The 16,282-nt window shown below is 35.4% G+C and overlaps 1 protein-coding gene across 4 annotated transcripts in view; it reads right to left on the reverse strand.

Moving 5' to 3' along the window:
* The window catches only part of kiaa1109 (KIAA1109 ortholog), an 85,352-nt gene that overhangs the window by 37,620 nt on the left and 31,450 nt on the right, over positions 1–16,282 (reverse strand). For 3 of the 4 annotated variants that reach the window (XM_051125641.1, XM_051125639.1, XM_051125638.1), the window contains exons 31-49: positions 16,101–16,221; positions 15,873–16,019; positions 15,667–15,788; positions 15,382–15,566; positions 13,335–13,556; positions 13,040–13,251; positions 12,781–12,932; positions 11,670–11,820; positions 11,396–11,548; positions 9,608–9,848; positions 9,061–9,206; positions 8,751–8,976; positions 6,732–6,896; positions 6,413–6,591; positions 6,127–6,302; positions 4,098–4,813; positions 3,638–3,883; positions 3,449–3,542; positions 1,894–1,944 (exon numbers count right to left, since the gene is read on the reverse strand). In XM_051125641.1, coding sequence (XP_050981598.1) covers positions 1,894–1,944; positions 3,449–3,542; positions 3,638–3,883; positions 4,098–4,813; positions 6,127–6,302; positions 6,413–6,591; positions 6,732–6,896; positions 8,751–8,976; positions 9,061–9,206; positions 9,608–9,848; positions 11,396–11,548; positions 11,670–11,820; positions 12,781–12,932; positions 13,040–13,251; positions 13,335–13,556; positions 15,382–15,566; positions 15,667–15,788; positions 15,873–16,019; positions 16,101–16,221 — 3,705 coding nt within the window. The remainder of the gene's footprint in view (positions 1–1,893; positions 1,945–3,448; positions 3,543–3,637; positions 3,884–4,097; positions 4,814–6,126; positions 6,303–6,412; positions 6,592–6,731; positions 6,897–8,750; positions 8,977–9,060; positions 9,207–9,607; positions 9,849–11,395; positions 11,549–11,669; positions 11,821–12,780; positions 12,933–13,039; positions 13,252–13,334; positions 13,557–15,381; positions 15,567–15,666; positions 15,789–15,872; positions 16,020–16,100; positions 16,222–16,282) is intronic. The other variant, XM_051125640.1, reaches the window with a different exon arrangement.

Raw genomic sequence — 16,282 nt, forward strand, 5'->3', positions numbered from 1 at the left:
ATGTTTATGAAACTGAAAACGAGGCCTTGTAGATGTGGAAACTGCAAGGAGAGAAATCTAGATGTATTAATAGAAAAGATGAAAGGGAGAGTTTCAGGCCCTGATGGCATGACAATGGACTGTCCATCTGTTTCATACCGCATACAGAATTGGCAAACACTTGCCAAAATGACAGGATCCAATCAGACTGCTTGACGGATATGCAACATACAAGAGTCTGGGTGCACCCGGAACCTAGATTGTGTTTAGGTACCAACTCACTGCAATGAACACCTTTGAGAAGAAACTAAATCACTGGATTTGACAACTTTTGCCAGGATGGAAACATCAAGTATTTAAAAGATATTCAGAGGCATATAGTAGCACATAAACTCAATAACCACTAGCAGAACTTTATAATCTACTTTTCTGAGTTATGAGTCTGTGAAATACTCCCTACTTATTACTTTTGGAAGAACAGGGGAAAAAAGTCCTTACATATTTTTGCTGTCTCAGTAAAACTGCTCTCAAAGACTGCTTTGCCATTAAACGACATTTTTTAATACCAGATTTTCTCACTGATTCAAATCAGTCTTTACTAAAACAGCACATGAAAGCAAAATCTAAATTATTCAGATGACCTTTTCCTGCCTAAAGATGCATTAGCGAAAATTTGCGTGACTGACTTGAAGCTGTTGTGAAATCTGCACTTCAATCTTTCAACCTAACAAGAAATTCTGATCAATTGTAAATTAGGGATAGGCAGATCAATGATTAAATGAGGATTTTCTTTACTAGTAGTACCGGAAAGCTCAGTAAAACAATTAATCGATTAACTGAGGGGACCGGGCTATGCACGTCATGATGAAAATGACAGAGAAAATATTTTAATAAAACTGTTGATGAAAATATGATGGTAAAAATATGACCGGTAGTTATAATTAACAATCCATCATCCATATTTTCAAAAAAAGAAACATGATAGTGGGTTGATCTTGTTCAGAATACCCTATAAAGTAGACTTAAAGGAATAGTTCACCCAAAAATAAATATTTTGTCATTGATTACTCATCCTCATGTTGTTCCAATCCTGTAAGACCTTTGTTTATCTTCTGAACACAAATTAAAATATTGTTGATGAAATCCAAGAGTTGCACTCTGCATGGACAGCAACGGTCCTTCCACGTTCAAGGTACCAAGAACATCTACAAAATAGTGACATCAGTGGTTCAACTCTAATTTTATGAAGCTACAAGAACACTTTTTGTGCAAAAACCCTCAAAATAACTACTTAATTAAAAAAACAAATACTATAAGTTACCCTCCGCCTGCATTATGGAGAGTACCACGACAATGAGTTGTTTACGTGCAGAGGAAAGCAAGCACATGCGTTGTGGTTCTCTCGATAATGGAGGCAGAGGGTGACTCGGGGGAGAAGAACTGTTGAATTAAGTTGGTATTTTTATTTTTTTGCACACAAAAAAGTATTCTTGTAGCAGAGTTGAACCACTGATGTCACATGGACTATTTTGTTGATGTTCTTAGTGCCTTTCTGGGCCTTGAACGTGATAGGATGCTTGCTGTCTATGGAAAGCTGTCTATGAAACAACATGATGGTAATTAATGACAGAATTTTCATTTTTGGGTGAACTATCCCTTTAATGCCAATAGTCAAAAGCTTGACAATGGAAAAATGCATTAATGAAGTAAATATGACTGTAAAATTAGTGTCATGAGGATGTTATGATTTCACTGACCGCTGTTGAAGATGCTATATAATGCTGGATTTGTGAGAGTGAACGGTATATGGCATATATTTGACATATGGAAGGGACTGTGATATACAAATATTATGGAGATGTTATGAATGGACATGGAGGACTGGACTACGTTACTGAGGAAACTTAGACATACAGGAACTCCTGCTTGGTTGTGCTGGTAGGTGAGGTTGGAAAATCCTCTAGTCTGCCAGTGAGAGAGGCAGAAAAAAACAACAAAAAGATGACAGATAAAGAGAAGAGAGGAGAGTAGAGAGCAGGAAGGTAGAAAAGGGGGAAAGTTATCCACAGAGAAAACATTTCAAAACTGTCACATAGGCTGTGTTACATCTGTACTCTTAAAAATACATTTGTGGAAAGAGAAAACACCAGAAAAAAACAGATCCAAGAATGACTTTAAAATAACTTTAAAATATGATAATCGCAAGAGCATCTGCTAGGAATAAAGTGCATTTAAAGTACATTAGAGAGTCAGAAATTAAATGTTTCATTAAGGAGCAATATTTGCCTTGTGTAATTGATTTCCAGTGGCATTTTTTTTTTTTTTTTTTTTTTTACATTCGTGACGGCAATTTTTATAATCACCTTATTATAATAATCATACTATGTTGTCTTCAAAAATTTACCCAATTACCTGAATCAATATTTTAAACTGTTGTTAATAGCAACAGACTGTTTATAATTGTATCTAAATTATACACATAAAAAACAGGAGCTCATAGGGCTGCGATATTATGAAAAAAATCATTATTGTAGATTATTGTTCTTTATACTGTATTGTAGTAATGATGATTAATAAAAGGTTTTGTCTGCATTTTAGGCATGTCACATTCTTGCTTCACAGACAAACATGTCAGTCGATGATGTTAGCCTAGTCTAGCACAAGTTATGCAAAAACTCCTGTTATAATTACTAAAGCTACAAAATGAATCTTTTATTTTTTATCGTATCTGCACTGTGCTGTTTATGATGAGGGAATTTATGAGTGCTTCAGCGTTTTCAATGCTGACTAATCTAAGCACCTTTGATTGGCCAATGCACTCCTAAGTTCAACAGAAATGCGTTTGATTGGTTATAAAGGGTCAACACTGGACAAAACATCATGTAAATGCAATCTGATGCGGTGTGAGTGAATCGGAATGTAATTCCGCGAATTATCACTTTTAATTCATTTTCATTTTAATCACGACAGCCGTAATACACTGTTTAATTGTGCCCCTTTGTCTTGAATTTATGGGGTATTTTTGTTCATTTTGGTAGCATTTTTGCCACAAGCCCTCGTTAATTTTCAAAGTTTTTTTTTATTACAGCTATTAGCTTACTGCCATGTGGTTTTTAAAAACAAGTGTCTGTTACATGCTGGTCATTAAATACACTACCTTTCAAAACGTTTAAATGCACTATCGTTAAACATTTTTTTAAAAGAAATCAATACTTTTATACAGCAAGCATGCAGTTGATGTTATTGTTTAATCCGTAGGTTGATATGTCAGAGCGAACAAAAGAAACAGAGCAAAGTGTCTATACTCTTCTGGAAGCCAACCTACTAACTTTTTACAGCATTTTGCATGTGAAACTGGGTGTGGGTGTATTTTTTATTTTTTTTTAAAGGGAAATTAGACACTTCAAGCTAAACTGATTTATATAAAAGTGGCCGCTTATAAGTGGTAGAGCTTAAATGAGTTACTGACTGTATGTCTGGTGTGATTCCTTCCAGAAGCACAATGTTCACACATCCGATGTGGGCCGAGGCACAGGTCTCAGTCATCTTCTGATGGAGAATATCTGCATCAATAAAACAGAAATTATAGGATTAGGTGTTTGTAGGCATACAGGATATTTTAAAATGTTAATTTTATTTAAAACGCTGTTTGATTTACCCTTCATTTTCTCCTTTAGAGTAAAACTGCCATGTATTTTCTTAAGCTCCGCCTCCATGGTCAGTCCTCCAATGTCTGCTTCCAGATGCGTGCGGTTCACCATGCCAACGCCAAACACGATCAGCGTCACATGTTGGGGCTCAGAGCTTACCAAGCTCCTTCTACGACCCAGTCGACTGGGGGGCGTCTCACCTTCAGATTCAAACACCAGTCGACACGGAGGATCCGCAGGGCTCCGTCCTCCCTCTGTGAATAGGCGAATTGGGCCAAAAGCAGTGAATATTAAACTGGAAGATATTTTTGTACCATTTTATGCAATTTGACATTATTTTAATAATACTTAAGAGTGTTTCTTTTCCTTGGATTAAGTAGTCACCACTAATTTTCATGAAAATAATGTTGCAATGCAAAAAAAAAAAACGTGACTCAAACAAACAGACTTATGCAGAGCAGGTTTTACCGGAGAGGGCATTATCTTGATTCTTCTCCAGGATGCCTGTGGGGTCTGATATGAGTGAGTAGAAATTAAGAAGTTTGTACATGTTCTGCCAGCACTCAGCCGACGGCTCGCTCTGTTCTGACACCGTAATGGAGTCCGAGTCATCCATTTGAATGGTCATGTGGTCCGCCACATCACGTGAACCTTTTCGTGATACTTTTGACGTCCTTCGCTCCGAACGTCCCAGTGTCCCCCGACCACGAGGCTCTCTATTCCTTGTCAGCGTGTCTAGTCCTGGCCCGACCACGGTCCGTTTGCTCTTCTGAGTGCCCAGTCGAGCAGCTCCATTCAGGCTCCCACGAGAACTACGGCTGAAATCAGAGGAGCGAAATTCCCGATACGGCCGTGCCTTGGTCGGCGTTGGGGAAGAGGAGCCGGCAGTGTAGCGGTTGAGTTTGATGTCAGTCTGCGTGGCTTTGATGTCATCGATCATCGTGCTGAACTGGTGAATGAGGCGGACCAGTGCCATGTCAACATGCTGGCGAATCGCTTGGCAAGCGAGGGTAAAATGGCAGTGCACACTGGCCTGGGGTCTCCGGCTCAGCTCGTGGAAAGACAGCGCGCTGGCAGAGGGAGGGGTTGACATGCACTTCTCCAGGACAACTGCGTTCAAACTGAACGTCTCAATCATTAAGGCTGGTTTGAAATCAAGTGGGGGGAGGTTCACCATGCCCTGCCTGAACACAAAAACACACCATTATAAAATTAGTGATATGCAATCATTTTGAATACTCGAGTACTCAGATAAATTATTCAAATAATACTCAAATAAAAGTCCAGGACAGGTTCTGTCTGGACTGTGTGTTAGTTGCTGGTCTATGTATATGAACCAAGCTATTGTGTTTGTCTCTCTCTTTTGATGTTTGCACCCATGCGAGTCCCATTTTGACACAGTGTCAAGTTAAAAAAAAATACTTCTCAGTGCATTTTGTTCCATTCAGCTGTGGTCTGTTTTTGAACACAAGACATACAGTTGAAGTCAAAAGTTTACATATACCTTGCAAAATCTGCAAAATGTTAATTATTTTACCAAAATAAGAGGAATCATACAAAATGCATGTTATTTTTTATTTAGCACTGACCTGAATAAGATATTTCACATTAAAGACGTTTACATATGACTGTATGATTTTGAGATCCATCTTTTCACACTGAGGACAACTGAGGGACTCATATGCAACTATTACAGAAGGTTCAAACACTCACTGCTGCTTCAGAAGGAAAAACAATGCATTAAGAGCTGGGGGGGGGTGAAAACTTTTTGAATTTGAAGATCAGGGTAAATTTCACTTATTTTGTCTTCTAGGAAACATGTAAGTATATTCTGTAGCATCTGAAGGGCAGTACTAACTGAAAAAAAAAACACGATATTTAGGCAAAATAAGAAAAATGTACACATCTTTATTCTGTTCAAAAGTTTTCACCCCCCGGGTTTTAAATGCATCGTTTTTCCTTCTGGAAAACCAAAGAATATGTGGGACCTGAAGGATTTTTCTGAAGAACAGTGGTCAGTTTAACTGTTCAGGACAAACAAGGGACTCATGAATAACTATCACTAAACAAAAAAAAAAACACAGCTGTGGATCACTCAGGTAATAACACAGTATTAAGAACCAAGTCCATGTAAACTTTTGAACAGGCTCATTTATATATATTCAACTATTATTTTCTCTTGTGGACTATATGTACAAATCTTTTATGTGAAATGTCTTATTCAGGTCAGTACTAAAATAAATAAAAATAAAAAGCGTTTTGTATGATCCCTCTTATTTTGGTAAAATAATTAACATTTTGCAGATTCTGCAAGGTGTATGCAAAGTTTTGACCTCAACTATATATGCAGTGTTACTAGTGTACCCATCCTTACATAAAATGAAATTTTAAAAGAAAAAAAAAAAAATCAATCAATAAATTAAAAAAAAAAAAGTACTATAGGATAAGGATATCTCTAGACAGATGATCAAAAGCTACCTTGGGAAAGTTGTGTTACCTGTGAGCTCGTTTGTTCTTCCTTTCTTTGCTGGTGTCAGAGTCGACAATGTCGACTCTCAAACACTCAAGAGTCCCGCTGAAGGACAGGTGCTCCCCAAAATACATCTTGTAACTGAGTGGAGGAGCATCCTGGGGCTGGATACCAATGTGACTCAGCAAAGGCTTAAAAACAACCTGTACAGACAATCCCATAACACACACAAATATAATTAGAGGGGCTATATAATATATGCACGGTCATAAATAAATGATAACAAAATAATATGTATTCCTGGGGCACACACCTGTGCGTCGGCTAGCTGCACAGCTGCAGGGCAGAGATTTGTCTCATCTTGATCAAGCAGGTCATCCTGACTCGTGCTGTGCTGGGAGTGTGTGTGCTGAGAGTGTGTGTCCAGTGTATTCTGATCGCTGGACAATACAGTGTTAAAATCGGATGCAGAAGGAATGGTGGGGAGGACTCCTGTACACAGAGTTAACAAAGATTTTCAGTGCAGATGAACACACTCTCTCTAATCACAGACACATGGATAGATATAGCTGCATGTTTACACACAATCAACAGACTACTCATATTTATTTGTCATTACACTAATCGCTCACCTCCGGTCTGCAGGCTGTTGTGTTGAGAGCGGTTTAGAGGCGAGTCCTGGACGTTGCCGCCTGTGCGGTTGCCAACAGCGTTTGACATCCAGTTGTAGAAGCTGACGGAAAATGGCTCTGATAGAAGAGGATGCTCCGTTAACACGTCTGCACCCACACTATTTCCTAAGAAAAAACAAGAGACAATTAAAATAAATTAGATTTTAACTTTTTATGAAGAAAACGAGAGTTGTGCTTTCTGCACAGAAGTCACCATGATGCTCTGTTCTGAGAGAATGTTGGCACATTGCTCAAATAGATAGGGATGCACTATATATCAGTATTATTTTGGTTATTGGGTGATTGTTTTAATTAACTAACAGCACTAAGTATTAAAAACAAGTTTTGTTAAAAGAAATAAAGCTGAAATAAATATTAGATATAAACAAAAATAAACACTTTTAATTAAAAAAAAACTTTCTGAAATAAAAAAGTACTACAATTACAGTAACATTTTACAGTAAGGTGTCATTTGTTAAAATTAATGTATTAACTAACATGAACGAACAATGAGCAATACATTAATTGCACTATTTATTAATCTTTGTGAATGTTAATGAAAATGAAAAGTTAATGAAATGAAAAGTTAATGAAAATACAGTCCTTCATTGTTTGTTCATGTTAGCTCACAATGCATTAACTAATGTTAACACAACTTGTGATTTTAATAATGCATTAGAAAATGTTGAAATTAACACCGTACTGTTTATTCTTAGTTCATGTTAACTAAAGTATTAAACTAATGTTAACTAATAAAGCTTTTTGTAAAGTGTTACCAAAATTACTGTAAAAAACAAACATAAAATTACTAAAACTAAAAATTAAAATATAGAAGCTAATTTAAAATATTAACACATACTTCAACTAATAAATAATACTAAAGTAATACTAGATTTTTTTTAGTATCCACATCAGATACTGGATATTTAATTCTGCATGCTCATTTCCCTTATTTTACCATTTAGATTACCTTTGCCGTCATCTACCAATCAATTAAAATTCATCTTTAATCATATTAATAACTGTTTAAATGTAATCTTATTAGTAAATCTCAACATTTACGTTTTTCCAAGTACATTAAAATGTTGCAATGCCTAAACTCACAGGAATTAAATCAATTAAATATTAGTTCACAGTGCTTTATTTTACATTTATTTGATAAAACTGTATGGATATTTAATATCAACCAGAATTTTAATTTCAGTACATCCCTATTTTATTAGTCCGTAAGTCACAAGTGACCATCTGGAGACTGAAAGACTGAATGGGATAGTTTACCCAAAAATAAAATTGTCATTAATTACTCACCTTCATGTCGTTCCAAACCTGTAAGACCTTCATTCATCTTCAGAAAAACAATTAAGATGTTTTTGAAACACTGATGTCACATGGACTATTTTAACGATGTCCTTACTACCTTTCAGGGCCTTGAGCGTGTCAGTTGTGTTGCTGCCTATACAGGGTCAGAAATCTCTTGGATTTCATCAAAAATATCTTGATTTGTGTTCTGAAGATGAACGAAGGTCTTACAGGTTTGGAACGACATGAGGGTGAGTAATTAATGACAGAATTTTCATTTTTGGGTGAACTATCCCTTTTAAAGACCAGAAGAAAAAAAAATGACCCACTTTACAATCTTTACGGATTTGAAGTTACCAGCAAAACATGTTTACAATTTTATTTTTTTATTGCGCCACCTAGTGTGATATATATGTGTGCTCCTCTGAGCACTGGATAGGATTTGGGACCTATCCAATGCCTAGTATGGTGCCTTGGCACTTCAATGGTGGCTGATATTTTCTGGCCAGAAAAATAATACTAGAAAAGAAAAAAAAAAAAATCAAACACAATAGGATAGTAATCTGCTCTCGCGGGCAAACCATATATCACGAAAATGCATTTGTCCTCCTAGTTCACATTTTCGACTGTCTAATATTAGATTTTAAAAGCAATAAACTCTGAATTAAGTAAATCATGTACCTGTACGTGTCAGGGAGCTACTCTTGGCTGCGGTTTGTTCATTTGCTCGATGGGGCGTGGCTTCAAGGAGGTTGTGCAGACTGTGGATACTTCCTGTTAGGTAGCTTAGCAATGATTCTTTCCTAGGGCTGTGATTGGACTGCAGCCCTGTCCGACTGACATGAGCAGGAGAATCAGCTGCTGTATCTCCACTCGTGTAACTCAGGGACTGGTAAGGGTGGGAACCCTAAAAAAAAAAAGAATAAAAAAAGCTTTAAACTTCCAAATTCATTATAGACTTTCAGTACTAACAAAACGGACCCACACAAACCTTGATCCTGAGGGCAGACTCGCTGTGTGTGTGAGATTTGGACAGTTTTCTCATGATCTCAACTCCAGTCACAGGGGCAGAGTTACCGGTAGGAGCAGGACGGCTACATACTCCCTCTAACAGCATTGTATGCTCACTTACAGTACCTAAAATGCACATGAACAACACAAAACAGATAAACATCACAAAAAAAGAAAAAAAAAAAAAAAAAAAAAAAATCACATTAAATCTGTTGTGTAATAGTTCACCCAAAAATTAAAATTGTCATCATTCACTTACCCACTAGTTGGTCCAAACCTGTATTTCTTTTTTCTTCCTCACAAAAGAAGATATTTTGAAGAATGTTGTTAACCAAACAATAGCCACTGACTTCCATAGTTGGGAAAAAACTAAGCAAGTCAATGGCTTCTAGCAGTCTGGTTACCAGCATTATTTAAAATATCTTTTGTGTTCAGAATGAATAAACTCATACAGGTTTGGGAATAAATTATGATAGAATTTTTTAGGTGAGCTATTCCTTTAAGTATATGGTATATAAGACAACTACCTGCATCAAACTCAAACTCTGCTCCATCAGCACTGGTGTCACTCTGCAAGGCAGCACCACAGTCTGGCCCCTGTGTCTGATCAGGCTCGATGGGGTCCTGCTCTTTGGGTTTGGGAAGCTGGTTGGGTCGTGGCAAACCAACCGCCTTAAAGCCCTGTGTGACAACGATGAACTTCATCCACTGACGAGCAAGCGCCACCAGACCTTTCCTCAGGGTGACCAAAGCAGGTAGTCCATCATTCTTAAAGATAAAGATGAATAAGTAGTAAAAGATTAGCAATATATTATAATCAATGACAGACTGTTAAAAATAACACGCAAAATACAGTTGAGGTCAAACGTTTAAGTACACCTTACAGAATCTGCAAAATGTTAATTATTTTACTAAAATACGAGGGATCATACAAAATGCATGTTGTTCTTTATTTAGTACTGACCTGAATAAGGTATTTCACAGAAAAGAGATTTTTATATAGTCCACAACAGAAAATAATAATTGAATTAAAAAAAAAAAAAAAAACATTCAAAAGTTTACATATGCTTGATTCTTAAAACAGTGTTGTTACCGGAATGATCCACAGCTGTTTTTTTTTGTTGTTGTTGTTTAGTGATTTTGTTGTTTATGAGTCGCTTGTTTGTCCTGAACGGTTAAACTGGCCTCTGTTCTACAGAAAAATCCTTCAGGTCCCACAAGTTATGAGGTTTTTTAGCATTTTTGTGTATTTGAACCCTTTCCAACAATGACTGTATGATTTTGAGATCCACCTTTTCACACTAAGGACAACCGAGGGACTCATATGCAACTATTACAGAAGGTTCAAACGCTCACTGATGCTTCAGAAGGAAATACGATGCATTAAGAGCTGGGGGTGAAATCTTTCTGAATTTGAAGATCAGGGTAAAAGTAACTTATTTTGTCTTCTGGGAAGCATGTAAGTATCTTCTGTAGCTTCTGAAGGGCAATATTAAATTTAAAATATATATATGGTATTTAAGCAAAATAAGAAAAATGTACATCTTCATTCTGTTCAAAAGTTTTCACCCACTGGCTCTTAATGCATCATCTTTCCTTCTGGAGCATCAGTGAGCTTTTAAACCTTCTGTAATAGTTGCATATGAGTCCCTCAGTTGTCCTCAGTGTGAAAAGATGGATCTCAAAATCATACAGTCATTGTTGGAAAGGGTTCAAATACACAAAAATGCTGAAAAATTTTAGAATGTAGAACTGAGACCAGTTTAACTGTTCAGGGCAAACAAGGGACTCATAAACAACTATCACTAAACAAAAAAAAACAGCTGCGGATCATTCAGATAACAAAAAAGTTAAGAATCAAGCATATGTAAACTTTTGAATGTTTTTTTTTTTTATAAATTCAACTATTATTTTCTGTTGTGGACTATATGAAAATCTCTTTTCTGTAAAATACATTATTCAGGTCAGTACTAAATAAAAAACAACATGCATTTTGTATGCTCACTCTTATTTTGGTAAAATAATTAACATTTTGCAGATTTTGCAAGGTGTATGGAAACTTTTGATCTCAACTGTACATGGTTATTCTGTTTAAACTGCAGTTATTTATTGCAATACATTGTTCAATGTTATCTCGCTCCAAAAAAGGCCAGGAATTTAATTGCTAGTAAAATCCAGAAGAACATAGTGAAGTAGTTTCAGACTTTACAGTGGCCAATGAACCTGGAAGCCTTGGAATGAGAATCAACCAATCGAGAACTCAACAACACAGTAGTAATGTGTTATGTATCTGTTCTGCAAGAATACAGACTAACCATTGTTGCCTCTTCAATGACGCTGTAATCAGCCTGCTGCAGGTAGCGATGTAGAATATTACACAGCAAACAAGACGGGTTCTCGTGAAGATATCGGGCTCGCTTTGTAACACGGTTATACTTGCTGCGAAATGGAATGTGAATACTCTTTTTCTGTGGGGTTGAAGGACACATACACAAACACATAAGATTAGGCCAGTTACATTAGGTCCACAGTTCTGCTGAATTACATTGGAAGTCCAGGGGTGTCTAATGTTGTATTAACAAGTCTGACCTCCAGGGCCTCAGTCATTATGCAGCCCATGACCGCACACACACGCAGTGTGGCCTCCATGTCCAGCTTCTCCAGGGAGGATTTCAACTGGTCAATGGGTACCAGCCACGCACCGACCGCAGGGGTCGCAGTACTCAACAGATTCAGCTGCCTACAGACACATTCAACAACACAGACCTCATTACAAACAAAAACCAGCGATCGAAAGCACGAAATCGCTCATAACATCAAACCCCTTCGTCACATGCTCAACTGTCTTATGTCGTTGGAATCCTAGGCTCACGTGGGACAAAACACAAGCCTCGGATTTGTCCATCACCCTGCGAAATTTTCAGGTATTTTGCATTTTTTAAAAAACATAATTTTGCTAATTAATCCAGTATTTTATTGTCATTGTGTAGCACAACAAAATTTCCTAGGTTTTCCCTAAAGGTCTGTGAGAAATTTGAAAGAAATTTAGGGTGCGTATCATATTCGTATCATATGATAGAACTCCTCATTCCGAACAACTTTGCATCTTGAACCATTGCTGTCAATCAAACCCTTTGTTAAATGATTGAGAAAATGTAAAAAACCTACTTCTGCAAACTAGTCCTAAGATTTTAGGACTGAAAACCACTGCAGTACAATTCTCTAGACTCTCTAGGTCAATAACTATCAAAAAAATGTTGACATTTACCCTTTCGGAAGCTATAATTGGGGTTGTTTAGAAAAGGGGTCAGTCCAAATGTACCCAAAAGCCTATAAAGCCTAAATGAAAACTCAAAACTTCATAAAACGTGCTGAGCAAATGTGACAGGTGATTCTAAACAAGCATGCAAGTTTTAGGGAGATCAGCTGGCGCTATAAGAGTTATAAACGTTAAAAAAACATAATATTTCTATGACAAATTACCTGTATTTGCCAAAAATGCCTTTTTTTTTTTTTTTTTTAAATCAGTGATTTGGGTGCTTACAGGCATGCTAAATAATGTGTAATGTCTTTTTTCATATGTGCTTAAATTTGCTTGATCCCCAGTAATTGCTTGCAGCTATATTTTGATATGTAATTATTAATGGTTGAAAACCAAGATGAAAATGATTGTGAAATGTATTTGCATTTATGTGTGTACCTGGACATGGCTGGAGCATGAGAACGGATGTTGGTTGGTGCAGCAAAGCTGAACCAGATCTCCTTTATCGTCAGCTTCATACTGCTGGAGTCAGGAGGAGGAGGCAAGAGGGGCAGGTCTTTTTTCAGATCATCTGACTCCACTCCCTCATCCTGCACAGATAACCATGAGTGAAAAATAACATGAGAAACAAAGACCCAAACAAAACGTATGGACTCAAATGTCCATTAACTATACATGAACAACAACATATGAGAACCTGTTCGTCAGAGTCTGAATTGTTGTTGGGTTCAGAAGCAGGGCTCTGCGCATCATTGGGCAGGTTATCATCAGAAACATCAGTGCTGTAGCCACTTCCTGTTTGAGAGCCACTAGAGCCATTTGATTTTGAGACTCCATCCCTGACGCCGCTGTCAGCCCCGCCCATCACACCAAAAGCACTGTAGAGTACGGCTCCTGACTGCCGTCCACCTGAGGGAAAAGTCAGACATGCATTTCACACTCCTGAAATACAAATGATTAATGCTGTCTGAAATTCATAGCATGTTTAATACCTTTCACAGTGAGGTTCTCAATCCCACATTCAAACATAATCCAACCCCATTTCTCAGGATTGGCCCCAGAACGAGCGTGGTCAGGGGTGTGTTCTGGGACATGGTCAGTGGAGATAGAGGGCTCAGTCTCATCCACTAAAACAAAGTCATCAGTTTCCTCCAAACTGAAGAGAACCTTGGACTTTTCAAAAGGAATGGCAGTGATGGCACAAGCTCCAAGGTCTGTCACAAACAAAAAAAACATAAACATTGAACAACATAATTACAATTCCAAAAGGCATTCAGAGAATTAAAATGATAATAATAATAAAATAAAATAAAATAAATATATTGAACAAACATACTTACAATCCGAAATGGCATTCAAGGAGTAAAATAAAATAAAATAAAATAAAATAAAATAAAATAAAATAAAATAAAATAAAATAAAATAAATTATATTGAACAAACATAATTACAATCCCAAAAGGCATTCAAGGAATAAATAAAATAAAGTAAAATAAAATAAAAAAAAAAAATAAATAAATAATAAAATAAAAATAAAAATGTACTGAACAAACATAATTACAATTCCAATAAGCATTAAAGGAATAAAATAAAATAAAATAAAATAAAAATATATTGAACAAACATAATTACAATTCCAATAAGCATTAAAGGAATACAATAAAACAAAATAAAACAAAATTAAATTAAATTAAATAAAAAATAAAAAATATATATTGAACAAATATAATTACAATAACAAAAGACATTCAAGGAATAAATAAAGTAAAATAAAATAAAATAAAGTAAAATAAAATAAAATAAAATAAAATAAAATAAAATAAAATAAAATAAAATAAAATAAAATAAAAAACATTGAACAAACACAATTACAATCCCAAAAGACATTCAAGGAATAAATAAAATAAAATAAAATAAAATAAAATAAAATAAAAATATTATACAAACAATTCCAATTCCAATAAGCATTAAAGGAATGCAATAAAACAAAATAAATAAAATAAAATAAAATAAAATATAAAATAAAATAAAATAAAATAAAAATATTGAACAAACATAATTATAATACCAAAAGGCATTTAAGGAATAAATAAAATAAAATAAAATAAAATAAAATAAAATAAAATAAAATAAAATAAAATAAAATAAAATAAAATAAATTGAACAAACATAATTACAATCCCAAAAGGCATTCAAGGAATAAATAAAATAACGTAAAATAAAATAAAGTAAAATAAAGTAAAATAAAAGTAAAATAAAATAAAATAAAATAAAATAAAAAGTAAAATAAAATAAAATAAAATAAAATAAAATAAAATAAAAAATTCAAATATATTGAATAAACATAATTACAATTCCAATAAGCATTAAAGGAATAAAATAAAATAAAATAAATATTGACCAAACATAATTAAAATCCCAAGTCATTAAAATAATACAATAAAACAAAATAAACAAAATAAACAAAACAAAACAAAACAAAACAAAATAAAATAAAATATATTGAACAAACATAATTACAATCCCAAAAGACATTCAAGAAATCAATAAAATAAACTAAAATAAAAAAAAAATAAAATATTGAACAAACATAATTACAATCCCATTCAAGGAATAAAAAAAATAATAAAATACAATAAAACAAAATAAAATAAAACAAAATTAAATTAAATTAAATTAAATTAAATTAAATTAAATTAAAAATACATAATTACAATATCAAAAATCATTCAAGGAATAAAATAAATTTTTTTTTTTTTTTTTTTTTTTTGGCATTTTGCTATTTTTCTTTGATAGGACAGTAGAGATAGGACAGGAAGCGAGTGGGAGAGAGAGAGGGGGGTGGGATCGGGAAAGGTCCACGAGGCGGGATTCGATCTCGGGACACCCAAAGCGCAAGTGCGCCATATGTCGGTGCGCTGCCCACAAGGCTATCGGCACCGCCAACAAAACAGTAATTCTACGTGGTATTCCAATCGCAGTATTCTTAAGAGGAGCATAATGAATACACATGGATATTCATTTGAGTGTATGTATGTACCTGATGAGTCCAGGCCACGAAGTTGGCTGTGTATACGGTGTATGTTGAGTCTGGCTGCAATCTCCTTGCCTTTCTCAATCCCAGCATTAGAGCGGAGAGAACCACTAGACTGAGGTGCCATCTTAGATGCAGATGAGAACTTCTCCATCATAACAGAGGGCTTTTCTGTGTCCTCCACTATACCCCTACACATCACACATTAACAGTCAGGGTACAAAATAATGTCAACATTTTAAAAAAAGAAATTAGATAATAAAAACATAATATCTGGACGTTTGCAATTACCTATTCATGCGCAGCTGAGTAGCAATCCGGTCAAAACACAAGGACACGAGAGAGACGTGTGTGACGCTCTTATTGGACGGTGAACCTTCTTCCACAGATGCCTGAAGTACACAGAGGTTCACCTGCAAACACATGCACACACAGTTACATTCTCCATATTTACATGACAAGATTTCTTTCTTTTATATACACAAACAAAAATGTACCTTTGGGACAGTCACATTAGCTTGCAAACCCTTGATCTTCACATTGTCAGGTTTGATTGACAGGTCAGTTTGTCCATGCGGTGTGCTCAGAGACCCAGGGGTGGTTCCCTCTGTCTTAGATATTTTGTGCTCTGGTTTCGCTGTGCTCTGGAAAACACAGCATTCATCACGATCACATTAAGGTCTAAGTGTGCTGTCACGTCTCTGTGTGTTGTATTGATTACTTACAGACTCAGAGACAGTGGATTTGCTGATCTGATACACTTCATTAAGCACTTTCCCATGCAGGTCATCCAGGATTGATGCAGGGTGGCGAATACTGGCAAAGTGAACCATCGACTCAATGTACCTGAAACAAACAGCAAAGAGAATTTCACAAACACTGTGACATTTATGAAAGACCACATTAA

Source organism: Labeo rohita, chromosome 13, assembly GCF_022985175.1.
Source record: "Labeo rohita strain BAU-BD-2019 chromosome 13, IGBB_LRoh.1.0, whole genome shotgun sequence".
NCBI lineage: Eukaryota > Metazoa > Chordata > Actinopteri > Cypriniformes > Cyprinidae > Labeo > Labeo rohita.